General features: G+C 38.0%; 1 protein-coding gene across 2 annotated transcripts; it reads left to right on the top strand.

Moving 5' to 3' along the window:
- Positions 1–153: 153 nt before the first annotated feature.
- On the top strand, positions 154–18,805 carry LOC129283006 (coiled-coil domain-containing protein 63-like). 2 transcript variants are annotated; one of them, XM_064113245.1, is made up of 10 exons: positions 154–861; positions 6,341–6,552; positions 6,925–7,114; positions 7,821–7,943; positions 8,976–9,157; positions 10,845–11,038; positions 14,772–15,058; positions 15,598–15,849; positions 16,332–16,450; positions 17,340–18,805. In XM_064113245.1, the coding sequence occupies exons 2-10, from the start codon at positions 6,389–6,391 to the stop codon at positions 17,617–17,619; spliced, it is 1,791 nt and encodes a 596-aa protein (XP_063969315.1). In that variant the 5' UTR covers positions 154–861; positions 6,341–6,388; the 3' UTR covers positions 17,620–18,805. The 2 variants fall into 2 exon arrangements, with proteins under 2 accessions (XP_063969315.1, XP_063969307.1); XM_064113237.1 differs by having other exon boundaries at positions 157–279; positions 17,340–18,671.
- The last annotated feature ends 92 nt before the right edge of the window (positions 18,806–18,897 follow it).

Below are 18,897 nucleotides of genomic sequence, written 5' to 3'. Positions count from 1 at the left end.
TCAAAATATGGTTAGTTTTATGTCTCTAAAATGACCCTTAAAACCAGAATTTTATTAGTAAAAAATAAAGGTTTTCCCAAGTTGCCATGGTAACGCGGTCTGAGATATAAAAGCTTAGCAAACACTTCATTTCAGTGATCGAGGATGTATTTGTTTACGGTATACGTCTACATAAATTATAACATTTTTTTCCAGACCATGGATGAACTTTCAAAAAGAGACATTTTAGGCAAGTTTTTACGATTTCCGGCAATTTTCTGACACAGGCACTTTGAAGAGGTAATTTTTACAGAATTAGAAGAAGACATCATGGATTTTCCTAATTATCACGACGGATATGCAACTTACTTGTAAACAAATCAAACAAAGTCTATGATACATTTTCGATAATGCAAAAAGAGACATTCAAGTCTCTGATTGAGAGCCGCAGATTGAACATTCGCACGGCGCAATGGTAGCGTTTTCGCCGAATTCGTCGGGGCGAAAACTCCAAGAGAGCCGTACCACTCACCAGTCCCGAACGCTGCGCTGTATGTTTGATGATTTATCTGGTGCCATTTCGTGCTTATAAATTTGTTTTTTCTACAATGCCACTATCTCATTAAAATTGTTTGTCATGATAACATTGGAAATATTATCGTTTAATGGCCCAAAGGATCGACTGTAATAAAAGATACTTTGAAATATTGTCAGAGAGTGATTAGTTAGGTGATGTTTATGGTCAGAATTCAGTCATGGCTTCGGGTGAACTTACGCGAACGCGGTCACTTGCTCACGGGGCGAGTCGGCCTGGCCCTTTGGTGGAAGGCCGTTAGGCAACGTGCAGTGCAGCTAGAGCAGAGTTGGGGAGTCGAGTTATAGGTATAAAATACTTTGAAATAAGTAATCTGCAAATATTTTTGTCTTATATCCCTTTGGATTACTTAGATAAGAAATTCAAATTCTCAAAGTTTAAATCAAATTTTAGACAGTGACAACAAGAGTGGTGCTGTATGGGGGGGGGGGGGTGGGGTCTTGCATGCCCCCAATTCACGAACAAGAAAAAAAAGGAAAAGGTAAGAGAATCTTGCGAAATTGTTCAATTGGATTTTTGTAACCAAAAGTCAAAATTATGCTTATGTCGCTTGCTTGCAACTATATATTTTATAAATTTTGCCTGATACGCCATATCGTAGTACCCTCAATTATTTTCACTTGTTACGCCACTGACATGACTGATATAACATCTACTAGTTTATGATAACATTATTTGGTTGCGGGATCAAAGCATCAGCTATATAGCTAAACATTTATACTTTATGCCTGTTCAACTTCCAATACAGGTTTAGGCCTGTATTTATGAGATGTTAAGATCTATGGGTGCCTTTATTATTTTCATTTTCAATTAAAACAATTAATAATTATGTATTAATTTAGTATTAACCTCGATGATACATTTTATTGTATTAAATCGTACAATTTCTGTTGTATTAAGCCCCTTATTAAGCCCTTTTAAAAACATGCTCAGTAGCAGACCCCCCCATATATAAAGACAATAGAAGTGTATATAGAATTAATTGAACCCCCCCCCCTTATTGAGGACAAAATGAAAAAAAAATACTCAAAATAATCGACCCCCCCCCCCTTTGACGAGGCAGCTGTCGGTGGCCTGATGTCTTCATTGACTTCTTTTTGCTTGTAAAAATAATATTAAAGAAATAGGGGCTACTCTAAGTGTCCCCTGTGAAAATTGATTTGGATCTGCAAGTGCATGAGGCTGCGCCCCCTCCAACGTCATAGCTACCCCATATCTTTAGGTTCTAGCTCTCATATTTTTCAGCTCCCTGGTTTTTTGGAAGAAAAAAAAACGAGGCGAAAGAAAAGAGTGAAATAAATGAAATACGATTAATCAAAATTTGAGTTGTTTGAAAGAATTATACTTATCAGAGAAACTAAATTAAATTCTACAACCATGAAGAATAACAGCAATCTTGATAAATTCTGTTTTTTTTTTCAAAATCAGAACCAATCAACCTTTTTCTGATTATTCTGTCACTTTCCATATTTTGGAGAAAAAAATAAAAGTGTTCATCGACGCCCTGTACTGCATGATGAAACTGTATCCCCACTCGGCCCTCGTGACCCCCCCCCCCCCCTCTCTCCCTCTCCCCCTCCCCCACCACAATGCCCCTTGCTCATTTCTCTTATCTCACCTTGACCTTAATTAATTAATCTTAACTATTTGGCGGTACAGTCAAACGTGACTGGTCGCCATCATAGTTTCATCCCCAACAAACAAGGAACAAACAATAACAATTCTGTTTTTCGACCCAACATCATTCCTTTCAATACGCGTAAGGCTATACGTGGGCATGCACAAACAACGTGGGTTAACAAAAACTGACCCGCGTTTGGACTAAAATTGTGATTAAAATAAAAATGTTATAAATATGAAAAAAATATGTGTATAATGAAGGATATCTGATAAACGGAAAAACATCAATCGCTAATTCATAAAAATGCTGGAAAAGATTTGACAGAGGTTTTTAACAACGGTAATCAAGGGGAATTAGTGTATGGGTGAATGGCGTTCGAGCTTTAGCCGAGCGTTAGCCGGAGAGGGCGCGGGCCAAATCTGCCTGAATCTGGCAATATGGCGGCGTCCATTAAGCTGACGTTAGCCAGCGGCGACTGCACGTACGTGACGTACGTACGTCACTAGTTTTTAGCAGCAATACTCCGTTTGCGAGGATTTATTTTTATTATGTACTTCTATGAAAATCTTTACTTGGACACAACTGAGATATTTTTCACTTTCAGTGACTTTCAGCATGAACCCGTCAGTGTAGCAGGTCCATATGCTTTCAGGGACGACATGAATTCCCGAATTTAGATAGGCCTAAATTCATCTAGCTTGAGTGCCCACCAAGGTGCCCACCCATGCATCCCCCGAAGTGCCCCATAAATCGAGGGCAACCACGCAGGGGTCATCCATTATGACGTCAAATGTAAACAAACCATCCCGTTTACGTTTGACCGTGTAATTAGTCTATAATACATCCATATCTCATATTTTTAAAATAAAAATCACAGAATCCGGCGTCGAGGATCGATCGAGCTAGCACAGTTAAGGTAAGTAGGCCTATATAAGTTAAACTTTTTTTTTTAGTGCAATTAAGGCTGTTCCGGTTCAATTTATTAGACCCATTTAGATTTAGGACGTGTATACAGTATATACAATTTAACTATTCCACCATATTAATTAAGAAGTGAAAAATTACGCTATTGTTGGTATTGCATCTACTCCTGTGACGATTGGAGTAATTAGCCCTATTTATTTTCAGAATTGAAAATAAAATATTTTTACGAATAAAAGTTAAATATGTTCTGACTTGTATTAACTGACTTATTACATTGACCCTTTTTCTTAAAATCATTGTCATAATTTCTGCCTCTTATATGTTCTTAAAAAAAAACATTTAATGAAAGACTATAGCAGGGAAGTGGAGTGGAGATGTAGATCTAGGCCTATCCTATTTTTTTAAAGATATGATAACTGCACAAATTATGATTATTATCCGAGTTGTAAGTATTGATCATGTCTACACTAATACTGGCTTATTTCAGAAGAAAGTTAATATCCTTGAACCTGTTTAACTTCAATTATGTGGGAATATAGGCCTACTCTTAAAAAACAACTACGTATATACACGACCTTAGCAGAGGGGCACGTATATATTTTTTGTCATTCTTGCCCCCAATAAATGTATATCTTGATATTTTTAACTAAGAGAAATCAACTTACTTTGAAAAGATCATTTAGATCTAGTATGTGAATCTTAGTGCCTCTCTAAAACTGGTCTCTACGAAATTTTTATTCATTTCATTGTGTGCACATGGGGGTGTGTGAGATGGTGTGTACCTTCTATTTCGTTATATTGTTATGCCTTTTTAGACCCACGGGGGGGGGGGGGTAAATTCTCTGCCCCTAGATCTAAAGGACCCCATGGAAGAACAGTGGTATTTAATACCGCTGAAATGGGCCATCCTCCATATTTTATATGACGATTTGTTCTTTCTTTATGAAAATAAATACATAAACAAACAAGATTTGCCACTAAACGAATTATTCATGTAAGACTGAGTTTCAGAAAGATATCCTGATTAGGTATTTTACCTATAGCTAATACAAAGGGAAGGGGAATCCCGAGGGGTCAAAAAACAGTTTTGGGCGCGGGCCGCGCGTGCACTCGTAAAGGGTATAAAAAACACACATTTTCAACAAAAAAGGGGGCCCGTTAGTTTTGAAAGACTGGTCAATCGCAGGGTCAAACGTATTTAGGGTATGCTTTTTCCAAAGCTTTTTTTTAAAGACTAGCCAAACGTGTTTAGAGTATTTTTCCCCAAGCTTTTTCCCCGGGGTCATATTCTGGCGACAACTTGTTTAGGGGCCAAAATGTGAAAATAAAGCCCGCGAAAAACTTGTTTAGGGGGTTATTTTGCACACAGAGAAAAACTCGTTTAGGGGGTGTTTGGAAATGTGGCCATGCGTGTGTACAGCAATACATTTGACTGCACCCCCCCCCCCCCCCCGGAGGGAAATGCGGGTGACTCATTTTAGCGACTCGCCCGGAAATGTGTAATTTTAATAGCAAGTTTATGATTGTTTCGATTGAATACTATGATAGACCCCCTCATTCAATACATCGATCATGCAATGCAAGTGGCCGTGTGGTCTATAAGGCGCCTGCATGGCTATAAATAAAAAGTCCGGGGTTCGATCCCCGGCCGCGGCACCTATATGTCTGTGAGAAAGGCATTTAATGTGCAATGCTCTTTTATCCTGCTTTCAAATAAATGGAAATGCTATAGGCATTATTGGTAACTTGGTGTGCACTTGTTTTTCACAGAAGTACATAATAAAAATAAATCCTCGCAAACGAGTTTTTATTCGGCTTGTTTGCAATATTGCAACTTCATTGATGATTTTTAAAACGTAAAGCCAGGATCTTACTAGCATAAGAACCATGGACACACATAGTCCTACTTGGATTTTAAAAAATGATAAATTGTTAAAATCCCCATATGATGAAATAAAGGGTGCAGATCCAGCTTTCCAAATAGGGCCGGGCGAAAAAGGCATCCACACTTTCCCCAATCGGCTGCTCAAAGCTGATTTGTTGGTTTCTTTGAAGGGATGGTCAGGACTAGCTTTATTCTTGTAAACAAGATATTTGTATCTCATAATTATGTCCTAATTAATTAGTGTGAGCCTACATGAGCTTAAAACATTTGAAAATTTCATGTATTCATGGTGTCTTGAAAATGGCAAATTCTGAGCAATAAGTTTGTGATCATGAACAAGATCAAAATATTTTTTACGAGCGCGAAGCGCGAGCTAAAATTTATTGTATACTTGCCCGATCGAAAAGGGACCTGTTAACTGTTGGGAGTTACCCATGCGGAAGACGATACATGTTTTAACAATCAAATAATGCGAGAGCGGAGAGCGAGCTGAAATTTGTTTATATTCTGACCTAAAAACTGGACGTTCTAAGCACTTTTCGTGATCATGAACATGATATAGATATTATATAGCTGAAAATTATTAATTCCAATCAGAAAATTAGGGACAATTTAAGTATTAGGAATGCATGAGAAGGATATCAGCTAATTTGATAATCTTATAGGCCTACTAAATGAGAGTGCAGAAATTGTTGATATTAATTAAGGCCTAAAAACTGGACATTTATGCATTATGAATAGGATGAATGGCATGGTTTTATATATTTCTATTGCGAGCGCAAAGCGAAAGTCGAAATTGAATAACTGATATGAAAAGAGGATGTTAAGTATTTTTTTAGAATTCAAATACATATACATCTCACTATAAAATGTGAGAGAGCAGCACTAGCTGATAAGTTGAGTCAGACCTGAAAAGGGATATTTTGAGAATTTTATGGAATAGGGCCTACACCAAGGGATGATAAAAAAATGACTTCAAAACTAAGTAATTTAAGTTACATTTCAGCCAACTGAGAAACATGTGTATGTCATCGAACAGGCAATGGGGGCAATGGGACTGCGAAGCGCGAGCGAAAATGTATAAAGTGACATGAAAGATTAATTTATCCAAGTCTTCCCCATCTTATTTTATTTCATTCGTCTTCCTCCTCCCATTTGCTCTTCTTTTCGTCTCCTCTCCTTTTCCCTTATTTTTCTTTATTTACTTTCCCCTTTTCTCTTTTTTTGTCTATATAGGCAGCCAATAGGGGCGGCCCCTCGCCCCTGGATCCGTCTATGACTAGGCCTACTTTATTACCCTATTCAAATAATTTCATTGTAATTCTTTCTGTTTAAGAACAAGCGCACTTTAGTGGCTTGCGTGTTTGGGGAAAAGAAACTGACGATGAACATGACATCGAACAACAAAGAATACTCGACCATGATCGACCAGGAAGACCTTGTCAACGCCGAGGCCGAGCTTGCTCAGCTTCGTCAACGATATCGTATCGTAGAGAACGATCGGAGGGCCTATTTGGATGAGTCAAGTAAAATTCTGCGAAAACAAAGGTATGCACTCCCACTCAACATGCTCAATGCAGATAACCAAATTATGATTATGCTTGTATCTATGAGTCATTGATTTGTTCACCGATTAATTAATTCATTCATTCATTCACTTAATTCATTTATTTATCTTATATTCATTTTTGTATTCCATTTTACCGTATATCCACGCACATATTAATTCATTCGTTAATTATTCTATTATTATTGCTCACTTTCCTCAGCAGTATCATCCTCATCATCATTATCGTTTTCATCATCACCATCATCATCTTCTTCTTCTTTTCCTTCTTCATGATATTCACCCTTATCAATATCCTCCGAAACAAAAACAAATTAACACGCAAAAGTGAGCTTTTGAACTTTGCTCTGCAGGAAATTCATTGAAACACTGGAAAAAGAGAAAGCCGAGTTTCAGACGGATATGCACGTGATCGGCTGTCAGGCCAATCAAAGACGAGAAAATAGTGACCTTCAAACAATGCAAGATTTGATAGAAACATGTGAGGAGGGTGACCGACATATTTCAGAAGAAATGCATAAACTACAGATGCTGGACAAGAAGGTAATAATAATAAAAAGTATAAACATGATAATAATGGTCATTATTAGGGGCGGCGCCGTCGGGGAGGGGACGATCGACCACTCACTATAATTTTCAAAGTGCTGAACCTGCTGAAGATGAGGAAACACATATTACATTTAGCTCAAATTGCCCTCCTTCGAAATACTATGCATGACGCTTTCAGATCTTGACTTACTTCATGTAGTATATTTCGATCTATGAACAAAGACTCTTTCTGTTATGCCCTGGGGTAGTAGTATTAATCGCCCCTAAGATTTTTTTAAAGTAGTTAAAAATGGAGAAAAGGAAAAAAAGAGCAAAGTAAAGAAAGGAAGGAAGGAAGGAAAGTAGGACGGATAGAAAGAAAGAAAGAATGAGATAATTTTTGGTTGTGTTACTCTGGTTACTAATACCAGGGATGATCCTTGCTATATTAGTAAGAATAATGACATTACATTTAGGTGGTCCTCTCCCCAACCCCCTCGATCAAAATATCATGGTGTCGTCACTGTGGGTATCCCTTTCTTGCTTCATGCTCATTTTATATTATGTCTTCTCCTTTTCCTCCTCCTCCATCTCCTCCTCATCCTCCATCTTCTTCTTCCCCTTTTCTTCATCTTCTTCTTCCCCCTCATATTTTTTTCATTCATATTCTTCATTTCCATCGTCTCTACTCCTCTCTTCTTTCTTCATCTTCTTTGTATAGTTGAGTGACATGGCAGAGGTTAGTCTCAATCATCTTCGTATTCAAGGAGGTTGGGATGCTGATCAAGTTCGCCATCTTACAAGTCGGAAGAAAATCAGACTCCTTGAGGGAAAACTAGACAAGGTATACATGGTACTAAGCTTGCCATTTATTTTGCCTATCCATTTTTTATGTTTTCGACCCTTTTCGATCTATAAAGTGCATTTTTGTCAGATAGGGTCTCGAACTTTGAAATAGATAGCTTGTTTGAGTGGATTAATTGGTTACAATTACAATTTCTTGATAAACTAAAAATCCCATAGTTTATTAGAAAGAAAAAAAAAACCACCGGTAATCATTGCTATGCTACTCTGGTTTTATATGCATGTACACATTTATAATCTTCGGTGTGTGGCATAAAACATCAAGATAGATACCGCATTTACTTTTAGAGTACCCGTAGCATACATATATGTATATACCATCTTCCAGTCTTTCAGTAATTTACACATAGGCCTAATAATAAAGTGATATAAAATTGCAAATAACACCAAGCGAATGTTTTTGTAGGGACCGAATTGCTAGTTAGGGGAGCCATTTCTGAAGATTTATGGTGAAAAGGTTTTGCATAAGTAATTAATTCTCACATGGAACGTGGTATATAAACTAAAAGAGGCTGAATATTTTATGGGAATTCTATGAAAATCGTCTTTGACAAATGTAATTAACTTAAAGATATCATATCGTTAACTATAAAGTGGGGCAGGCCCCAGTCCCGACCTAAATGTTCGGGGTTTTGTTGACTTTTACTACAGGAATGAGAAAATTATATATTCGTGTCAAAATGGGCCTACTCAAAGCAAGGGGTTAATTTATTACAAGATCAAACGACATCATTTGCTTTTGAAGGGATGGTATATGTCAGATCCAGTGTGGTGGTACAGGGGGCACTGGGAGTAAGACGAAAAAAAGGAAGAAAAGAGAATGAAGAAAACAATAAATTTAAGTATCGAAAGGGGTGGGGGCATGGGAAACTCCATACTACAATACATTTGATACAGAAAAATATCGTCTAAGTTGGGTCGTGTCCCCCTCCTCTTCTTCTTCTTATCGAGATACACTTGCGCCGCCCCTCATTAAGGCCTATAAAAACAATATAAAACACGTGTCTTTCAGCGAACCATCGCATTCAACAAAGCCTTGTCGACCAACAACAAGCTTCGTGCTAACATACATCAAATTCGTCGTGATCTTGGGCTTCTTACAAACACATACAAGACAGTCCTCAAGAAGCAGAGTGATGTCAAGAATAAGATGAATGAAATTATTCAGTTGTCTACAGCTGCGTACGAAAGCAGGTAAACAGCATTTTGATAAGATTCATTATCCCCCCAAATATAATAATTCTAAAAAATAAAAACACTGAGAGCGAGAGAAAAGAGCAAATCCCCCACTATTCATGAGAAAACAAGGTACTTTATTAGATATTCTGTTATAGATTTACCACATTACGAAATCAAATTATCAATTGTATTCGAGGAAATTCGAAAAATTTTCTGTTAAAACTATTTACGCTTAAAATTCTTTGCGTGTGTGTGAGGCCTCGATCCACTCCCCCTCTTACTGTGTAAGGAGGCTCTCAAGCCTATTGAAAAAAAATCATATACCTATTTAACAATGCATGAATAATACACAATTCCTTCTTAATAAAAGTTTAGGAATGAATCTAATTCAAAAAGATTGTTTTTTTAAGAGAACATTAAACAAAAAACCCAGATATAATATGAAAGTTTGAGTTACAAAACGGACCGAGAATATGAAAGCTCTGAATAATAAGTTGTAAGGAGTTATTATCGCTGATATCTCTCTGGGTAATGGGTATTGAGCGAAATATGTGATGTAATAGTGATGTAGGTACGCAGGTTAATGATCCATATTCACAAAGTTCAAATTTACGAAGAAAAAAAATCTCCCTTTTTTATTCAAATTTAGTTACCAAGTGTAAATTCACTCTGTCAACAGTTAATGAACAACAATCACGGCAATTGAGTAGAAGAAATAACCAGTTGTCTCACGATGTATCAAACGTAGTAGGAAAGCGATGTTTTGTCTGCAAGCTGCTAGACTTCGTCAGGCAACCAGACAGCTGGCTATTTCTTCTACTCAATCCTTCACCACGATGAACCTCTTCCACATCAAATCACATTATGCCTATTACGAAGTCTAGGGGAGGGAGGGGGGGCGTTTCATGGTAACCATTGAAACAGTCAGACTAATATCTGCGATTCTCAGCCAATCCAAACCAAGGAAAAGACAATAGACATTTAAATTGTTATGTCTATCCTCTTGCAAGCTTTCAATTAGCAAAAGCAAGCTTTGCTAGTGTTAAGTATGCATACATTTAAAATACTTTAATGAGATGGGTGGACACGATAGGAGTATAAAAAATGTTATGTTAAAAGTATAAAAAAAACATATTTCATAAGGAAGGAAGGAAAGAAAGAAAGAAAGAAGGAAAGAATAAGAGAATTCTTGCACTGCAAAAACTCCGGTGTTGATTTAACACCGGCCCGGAATCTATATATTATGTCCACACCAGAGAAGTATTGAAACAACACCAGTTTTGGAATCAAACCGATGCTGTTTTAATACTAATTGGTGTTGCATAAACACCTATCTGGTGTTAGACCAAAACGAAACTGGTGTTGTTTAACACTTCTCTGGTGTGGACATAATAGATTCCGGGCTGGTGTTAAATCAACACCAGAGTTTTGCAGTGTGGTTGTGTTACTCTGGTTACTAATACCAAGGAAAAGACAATAGACATTTAAATTGTTATGTCTATCCTCTTGCAAGCTTTCAATTCGCAAAAGCAAGCTTTGCTAGTGTTAAGTATATGCATACATTTTAAATACTTTAGTGAGATGGGTGGACACGATATGAGTATATAAAAAAAAAAAAAAACATTTCATTATTACTAATCCACTCATGATCCCGTGGTCAAAACTCGAATCTTATGTCAATATCGTAATTTTCCCTGTGCAGGGAGGAATGTCTAGCTCGGATGTCGACGATTAGGGAACGAAATGAAAAGGATGAGATGGCTTATAATAACGAGGTAAAAGGCTTGACTCGTCTTCTAGCTCATGATCAACGTCTCAAAGACTTCATGAATCTGAAGACCCAAGATAGATCGCATCTCCTAAAAGCTGCATCGGAGAGAACAAAACAAAAACTAGGTACACGCATTTCTCTGGTTTGTAATTTTATTTTTATGAAGAATTAAAAGAGCACAATGATTTTATGCATAATGTCGAGGGGGAGCCGGGGGGGGGGGGGGGGAGGCGGTGTTGACAATATATCCAAAAACTGAATCTGCGCATCGGATTGTATACTTGTTGGCATAAAGTTTATGGGGGCCCTGGGGGCCTTTTACACCGAGTGTCAGGCTTGTGTGTCATGTGTCTCCTCACAGTACGACCCCAGTGGCGGATCCAGGGGGTGGCGCAGGGGGCACGCGCCCCCCCTAATATTTGAACGGCGCCGAAGGCGCCGCTCATAAAAAATAAAAGACAAGTAAAAGAAAAAAAGGCGCTGCTTGACAAAATAAAAATAAAGGAAAGAAAAGAAAAGGCGCCGCTTAAAAAAATTATACACTGATATAATATTAGCAACAGTAAGGAAAGACTATCCCCCAGCAAAGCACAATCATATCATCTTCCTTATCTTTTCTTTTAACTACCCTTTTCCCAACAACTTCGCCTGTTAAAAATAATCAGCAGTGCGCTGCCTGCATATAACTGGCGCCAATCAAGAATAATCAGTGCCACCTTAATCTAAATCGGCGCCGGACAAGAATAATCAGCGCCATTTGGTTATAAATCGGCACTGCCAGAGTCGTAACCGGCGCCGATCAAGGATAATCTGCGCCACCTAAATCTAAATCGGCACCAGATAAAAATAATCGGCGCCATCTGGTTATAAATCGGCGCCGGTACAGAAAAATCGACGCTGCCTGAGTTCTTAACCGGCGCCGATCAAGGATAATCAGCGCCACCTAAATCTAAATCGGGGCCGGACAAGAATAATCAGCGCCATCTGGTTATAAATCGGCGCTGCCAGAGTATTGACCGGCGCCGATCAAGAATAATCAGCTCCACCTAAATCTAAATCGGCGCCGGGCTAGAATAAACGGCGCCATCTGGTTATAAATCGGCGCCGGTAAAGAAAAATCGGCGCTGCCTGAGTTCGTAACCGGCGCCGATCAAGGATAATCAGCGCCACCTATATCTAAATCGGGGCTGGTCAAGAATAATCAGCGCCATCTGGTTATAAATCGGCGCTGCCAGAGTCAAAACCGGCGCCGATCAAGAAAAATCAGCTCCACCTAAATCTAAATCGGCGCCGGGCAAGAATATTCAGCACCACCTGGTTAAAAATCGGCGCCAGTCAAGAATAATCGGCGCCTCCTGGTTCTAAATCGGCGCCAGTCAATTATGAATTGCCGCTGCCTGAATCTTACGTGACGTCGGTAAAAATAATCAGCACTAGTTATTCTAAATCGGCGCCGGTCAAGAATAATCAGCGTCCCCTGGTTCCAATAAATAGGCGCCGGTAGAATAATGAAGAAGGGCCTATTGCCAACCAAATCTAGATCGGCGCCGGTCAAGAATGATCAGCGGCACCTGGTTATACATTTTATTGTTGAATGGACATAACAAAGCTTATTGCATGCCCTTACAGAGTGGACTGGGGCGGGGCAGTTGCCCACAGAATGACAGATGTCATGAAATCTTTAATTTATTTAAAAAATCCCAGAATCATACAAAAGCGTAGAGCAAATCCTTTAACTTTGATCTTATTTTCCAATGCTTTAATAAAAAGAAGGTCAGTCACTTTTCTTCTTTACACATTCCACATTGTGCCACCTCTATGGCCTTTAGTTTAAGACAGCTACTATAGTTTTTTATGAAGATGATTCGATATTTTAGCCCAAAACTTTGCTAAAACCCGTTGCTAGCACCGGGAGTGTATAATTACGCAACCAGTCGTATATTGAGATTGAGCTACACAACTCGTTCTTTATTTAAAATCGTGCTTAAATTATCCGCTTCTCAGATTGGAATATAAAAAGTTTCAGCTCGCGCTTCGCGCTCGCATCATTTCTGTAGCAGAACCCCATACTTTTCATGATTAAATAGGTGAATAGAATGTCCCTTTTTCAGGACTAAACGTCAAAAGAACTCCCGCTTCGATTTGCAATAATCTTTTGCTGGATATTATCTTGTTCTTTATTACAAACGTCCATTAAACTGTCATTTTTTCAGATCGAAATATCAAAATTTTAAGCTCGCGCTTCGCGCTCGCATCTATTGTTTTTTTTAGATACCCATCTTAATCATTGGTACCAAAAATGCATAGAATATCAAGCTTTCTGGTCAGAATATAAAGAAATTTCAGCTCGCCCTCGGCACTCGCATTATCTGTGTAGTGAGATATGTATCCTCCTCATGAATTACTACAAACATGCACCTTTTTCCTGTTTTCAGGTCAGTATACTAAAAAATTTCAGCTCGCGCTTCGCGCTCGCATTAATTTGTTGGTGAGATATGTGTTTCTATCTCATGAGTCATATAAATATATATATATATATGCATATGTGTGTGTGTGTTTGTGTGAGTTTGTTTGTTTCGTGTGATATCGAGCGCCTTTGGAAAGTTGATTCATGATTTTGCCCCCCAAATCTTAAAAAAAGGATCGACGCTCCTGTGTATACATATACATATAGTAAAAAAAAACTTGTATCTCTATTGATATACAAAAGTATTGGCCTCATCGCAATAAAAGGGTTAATACACGAGATTTTGAAATTGCACATAACATGCATAATTTGTGCTACTTTTTGCTTGTTTCTTTCTTTAATAAGTTTTTCAATCTCTCTCTATATATGTTTTAGAAAGATTATATGTTTAAATTGATGTATATTTTCTGTTATAATGAGATATGTTTAAGTGGACTTCAGAGAATGGTCGTACGTAGTCCAGATTGGACCTTGTTGCTTGGAAGTGCTTTTTCCCAAAGCTATCATAGAGGGCACATGTCTCCCAATCTCTAATCAGCGCCAATCCACTCATCTTCCCTCCCGATGAGTGGATTGGCGCTGATTAGAGATTGGGAGACATGTGCCCTCTATGTTAGCTTTGGGAAAAAGCACTTCCAAACAACAAGGTCCAATCTGGACTAGGTCGTACGCAGCAAGGGGGAAAGGGGGGGGGGGGCACATTCGCGATCTGCTGTTGTGAAAAACAAGTTTTTTTTCCTTAACATTTCATGAAAACTATGAAAAATGTGCAAATGTGAGATGTGCACCAAATTTTCGAGTCTTGCCCCCCCCCCCCCCCCCCGGAAATATTATCTGCGTGTGGTCATGCAAAATGGCATGACTGGAAATCCTACATTTTGAAAAGAGCATTTGACAGGGTCAGACTTCACCCCTTTTTCAACATTTTCTTTTATGGCGCCGGTGAAGTGCAAAAATATGTGCGCCGCTCGGCAGTGCGCCCCCCCCCCCTTTCGCCAAAAGCTGGATCCGCCTATGGACCCGTAGGTATTACTCTTGGGAAGTATGACAAGGAGTAGGACATCCGGGGGAGGGGGCAGTATACTCGTGGGCAGATAATCTGTAGCTCGTGAGTTGCATGGCTCGTGGTCTTTATGACTCCTGCTGTTGACGTGGCCTGTACGGTTTCTTTGGCTCGTATCATGGACCTATCCACGGAGGATTATTCTATTGTTACTGGGGGTGCTGAGCATTGTCACAACACCCCCAGTAACAATAGATAGATGGCTCGTATGACCTGTGGGTATTACTATATAACTCGTGGTCTCCGTCTTACCAGTTATGACGAGTATACCATGTGAGCTTTACGATTATTTACGCTTTGTATACATTTTCCACTGTATTTTCCATAGCCAAGAGCAGCAAAACATGTCTTCACCAAGAGGAGATCAAGGGATATGAAGCTGTCTTCGAGCGCCTGAAAGTGTACGCGGGCGAGGCCGACCTCGATCAACTCGTCCGCGAGTTCATCAAGAAAGAGGGCGTGGCCTTTGCTCTCTTCAATTACAAGAGCGAGCTTGATTGCGATGTGGAGGCATTCACGCTCAGGAATCAATCATTAAGAAAAGACATGAAAATGTTCATTAACCAGGGTATTCAACTGGTAGGACAGAGAGTCAATATCATGAAGGATTTGGAGGTAAAAGCGTTTTATAATGTCACAAAATGTAATCATGATGATAAATTATACAAATAATATTATTAATCATAATGATAATAACAACAATAATAAGAATAATAATAACAAAAATAAGAATAATCAGCACCATTTCTCTAGCAATAATCTATTGCCAGGCGCGCTATATTACCCAGGTTTTAACTCGAGAGGCCGTTTCCATTTTCCAGCACTGTACATTCAACGCATTAATCATGCCGATATATAACATAAAAACAAATAACAACATGGCCAAATAAATACTACTACTACTACTATCCTCATTCGTGCCCTGTGGCACATAAGGCCTCCACGCTTTCTTTCCATTTTTGGCGGTCTCTAGCACAACCCCTGGCCTAATTCCAACTCTTCCATCCGTAGGTATTTCTTTCCTTCTCAACAGTTCTCCTAGCTCCACGTTGTTTTTGGTCTACCCCTTTTACGTTTTCCTCCTGGATTCCATGGCCAAATAAATAGAATGACATAATAATTTTAAGGATTTAACGCTACAATGGTCCTTCTAGGTAAAGGTAGCAGAAACTACTCTGGCGGCAGACGCGGCTCAGAACCGGTACAAGATGTTTCGCAAAGATCTCGACAATGCCTTCCGTCGTATCGTCGCATTCCTCCGCAAACTTGGCTGCGATTCATCAACGGTGACGAACAGGCTTGGCTGCGGAGGTTCTATCAACGATCAGAACGCGATGGCGTACCTGGGATTGGCCGAGTTCCTTTGTAACGATATCCTACTCGTTGAAGCTTTTCATCAACATCGAGTGAGATATTACCCTTTTTTATGCATTCATTCCAGGAGGAAAAAACCCCACAATTTTATTAATACTTCGTAACTGGAAATATTCAACCTGCTTAGAATCATTTCATACCAAAGTATATCTTTCTGCCCAGGAAATACTAGAGATCAAGCCTCTCATTGAGGTGAAATACACGATGTTCAAGGAGGAATAAGACTTTTTTCCACATTATAACGAGGAGAAAAATAAAATGTTCCATGTTTCATATAATGAAATATAAAAGAGATAGTGAGTGGATGACATTTTCGTTTCCCTCATTTGCTTAATACCGACTAGGATGTGCATAATATAGGGATAATATAACACTGTTTCATAAAATTTAGCAACACTATTGCTTTCTTACTATTTTACACTTGTTTTTATTTTAATACACTTTATTAAAATCAACTTTTTGGGGATGGAGTTCCCTATTGCGTTATTTACCAATGAAATTTTATTTTTTGCAGAGGCAAAAGAAGAATAGTTCCTCAAAGAAGTTGGCAGCAGCTCAGCAGGGGAGTGTCATCACGGCCAAACTACGCCCAAAGTCCCCCGTTGCCGTGTCTATCGTACCACCCCCAGTCGGGTAAGAGTAAGAACACATTCAGATGGGAAGGGGGTGTCCCCCCCCCCAAAAAAAAAAAAAAAATGTAACTGAAACAAATGAAATAAATAAATAATCTAATAAAGAAAGGAAGGAAGGAAGGAGAAATGAATAAATAAATAAATGAATATATTAATGGATTAAATTACATTAATAATAATTATAACAATATTATAATAATTTCAAAGATGAAAAATACATCATTAAAATGGCTAAAGATGTACACAATCACTCAAACTTTGCAAATTTTCAACAGGAATATCTGTGAAACAAAAATTTACATAGCTTCACCCGATACAGAAAATAGAAATGTCCCTTTAGTTGAGATTTACATTATACAAAGCATTCATCCTTATTTTCAAAACACTTTTTACTCAATGTTGAACTATACATTTTCTAGATAATGAAAGATACAAGTATTTACTGAAAGAGGATATAAGTACTTAATAAATCTAGATAAGATCAAATATATATACTGTATAATCTGAATGATAAAAAATAGGTCTCATTGGTAATGATGAAACATTTTCAAAATTATGAAACAATAATATTAGTGAAAATTTCAAAGTAAGTTTGGATTCTTGATTTATAAATCTACATCGTTGATAAGATAAATATTCATTCTCTGAATGAAGACACATATATTTTCAATTGGTTAAATATCTAATTTCTGAATGATTATTGAATATGAAATAAGTTTTCAAGCAAATCATACATTTTTTCTGACTGATCAAACATCTTTTTTCAGAATGAAGAAATGAAATATGTTTCCTGAGATATTTTCTGAACAGAGGAACATATACTTTCTCATGATGAAACATTTTATTCCTGAAAGAAAGATATAGTTTCTGAACTATGCATCATTATACAGGGATGATGGGGAGATACCTGCCGACCTGGAACAAATCGCATGCAGCGGCATGGATGAATGGCAGCCTCTTTCACCAGACGAGATAAGAGCTAAAGTCACGCGAACCATCGAGAGACGCGAGATGAAGACGCGCAATTCATCAAAGAACGACTGGAGATGGCAGGCTAAGAGTACAGACCCCGGATCGCCCGATGTCATCAGAGATGTTCATTCTGGCTCTGATTTTATGATAGATCATTCACTATCATCAGAGAGGTCCCTTAATTTTGCTAAGCAGTAATAATTCATATTTCAATTTCAACATGGCTATATTTCATTATCAGTAAACAAACAAATAATGTAAGAGCACAGATCATTGCAAAATTAAAAAAGACCTGCATAACATCCTGGGTCCTATATTATATAGCATATACAGATTAATCACAAGGATCATTTTAAAATTAATAGCAATTATCATTATGTACCCTTGTTCATATAAATTAATTGCACAGTTAATTACGAAGTATTGTGATACAGGGACCAACAGGCTCCTATATGAAAATATGACAACCACCACCAACAAAGAGATATTCAAAAGCATAGTCATGACCTTTATAAGCGGCATAACATGGATTAGTGATGAGAAGGAATCTTATTCAATTGGAACAATTATTTGATTTCTGAAGCACAGAGGGTGAAAGTTGAAACTGTAGAGATGAAAGAGATGATACTCCGAAGTCTCCATGCAGGGGAAGCACTGTTTATGAAACATTCAACAACACAACATTGGGGCAAACAAAAGATTTCACAAATGAAAATTGTAGAGATTCGCTAGAATAAAAAAAAAATGGCTTTGGTGAAAACACCTTCAGAATTTGAGGAAAGAAATCTTAAGAATTTAGATGCTAGCAGAATGGTAGTCAGAAAATGACAGCAATAATTAATTTATATATAAAAAAAATTAAGGTAAAGAAAACAAATAAATAGGACGAATTGCTCTGTAGTCTATTTATGAGTGCACGTGTAGTACCTCCACTCTTAAAAAATTTAAATAAATGAAAAGTAAGAGAAGGAGAAGATGGATGGAGACAGGAGAGAAAGAGAGAGGGGGGGAGGAGGTTGGAGAGGATTTATGTTCTGAAAGATGTGTGCTTTATGTCTGACAAAACTTGATGGAACTAAACATCTTTAAAAACTATGTTTCTCTGGTAAAAAAGGTATTGATTAAAGGCATCCCAAGTTGTTTCTATTTAAGTCAAACATGTCTAAAGTAACTAGTCCTAGGTCTCATAACACAAAGTTCAGCGCCTGATCGTAAAATTGATTCTCACACTGGACTGTACATTGTCAGCGGTCAATGCTATCAATCGTAAATTTAATTTGCAATCGATTGCTAAGCTTTGTGTTGCAGTCCTGCCCTGCTAGGCAATACATCATGGCACTGAACTGAAATCAGTGCATAGTTCAGGTGGGTGTTTCATAAAGCTGTTCGTAAGTTAAGAGCGACTTTAAGAACGACTGGTGAACCTTTCTTGTAGTAAATGGTATATTGAATTGGCGATGGTTTAGCGCGCAAGAA

The sequence above is a fragment of the Lytechinus pictus genome, chromosome 2 (assembly GCF_037042905.1).
Source record: "Lytechinus pictus isolate F3 Inbred chromosome 2, Lp3.0, whole genome shotgun sequence".
Classification (NCBI taxonomy): Eukaryota; Metazoa; Echinodermata; class Echinoidea; order Temnopleuroida; family Toxopneustidae; genus Lytechinus; species Lytechinus pictus.
The sequence above is the reverse complement of the archived record's forward strand: the minus strand, read 5'-3'. Positions and strand labels throughout refer to the sequence as shown.

Coding starts and splice junctions, on each gene's coding strand:
- LOC129283006 (XM_064113245.1), top strand. CDS start 6,389: ATGAACATGACATCGAACAACAAAGAATACTCGACCATGATCGACCAG. Junction 6,553..6,924: donor AAAATTCTGCGAAAACAAAG/GTATGCACTCCC, acceptor TTTGCTCTGCAG/GAAATTCATTGAAACACTGG. Junction 15,059..15,597: donor ATATCATGAAGGATTTGGAG/GTAAAAGCGTTT, acceptor TGGTCCTTCTAG/GTAAAGGTAGCAGAAACTAC.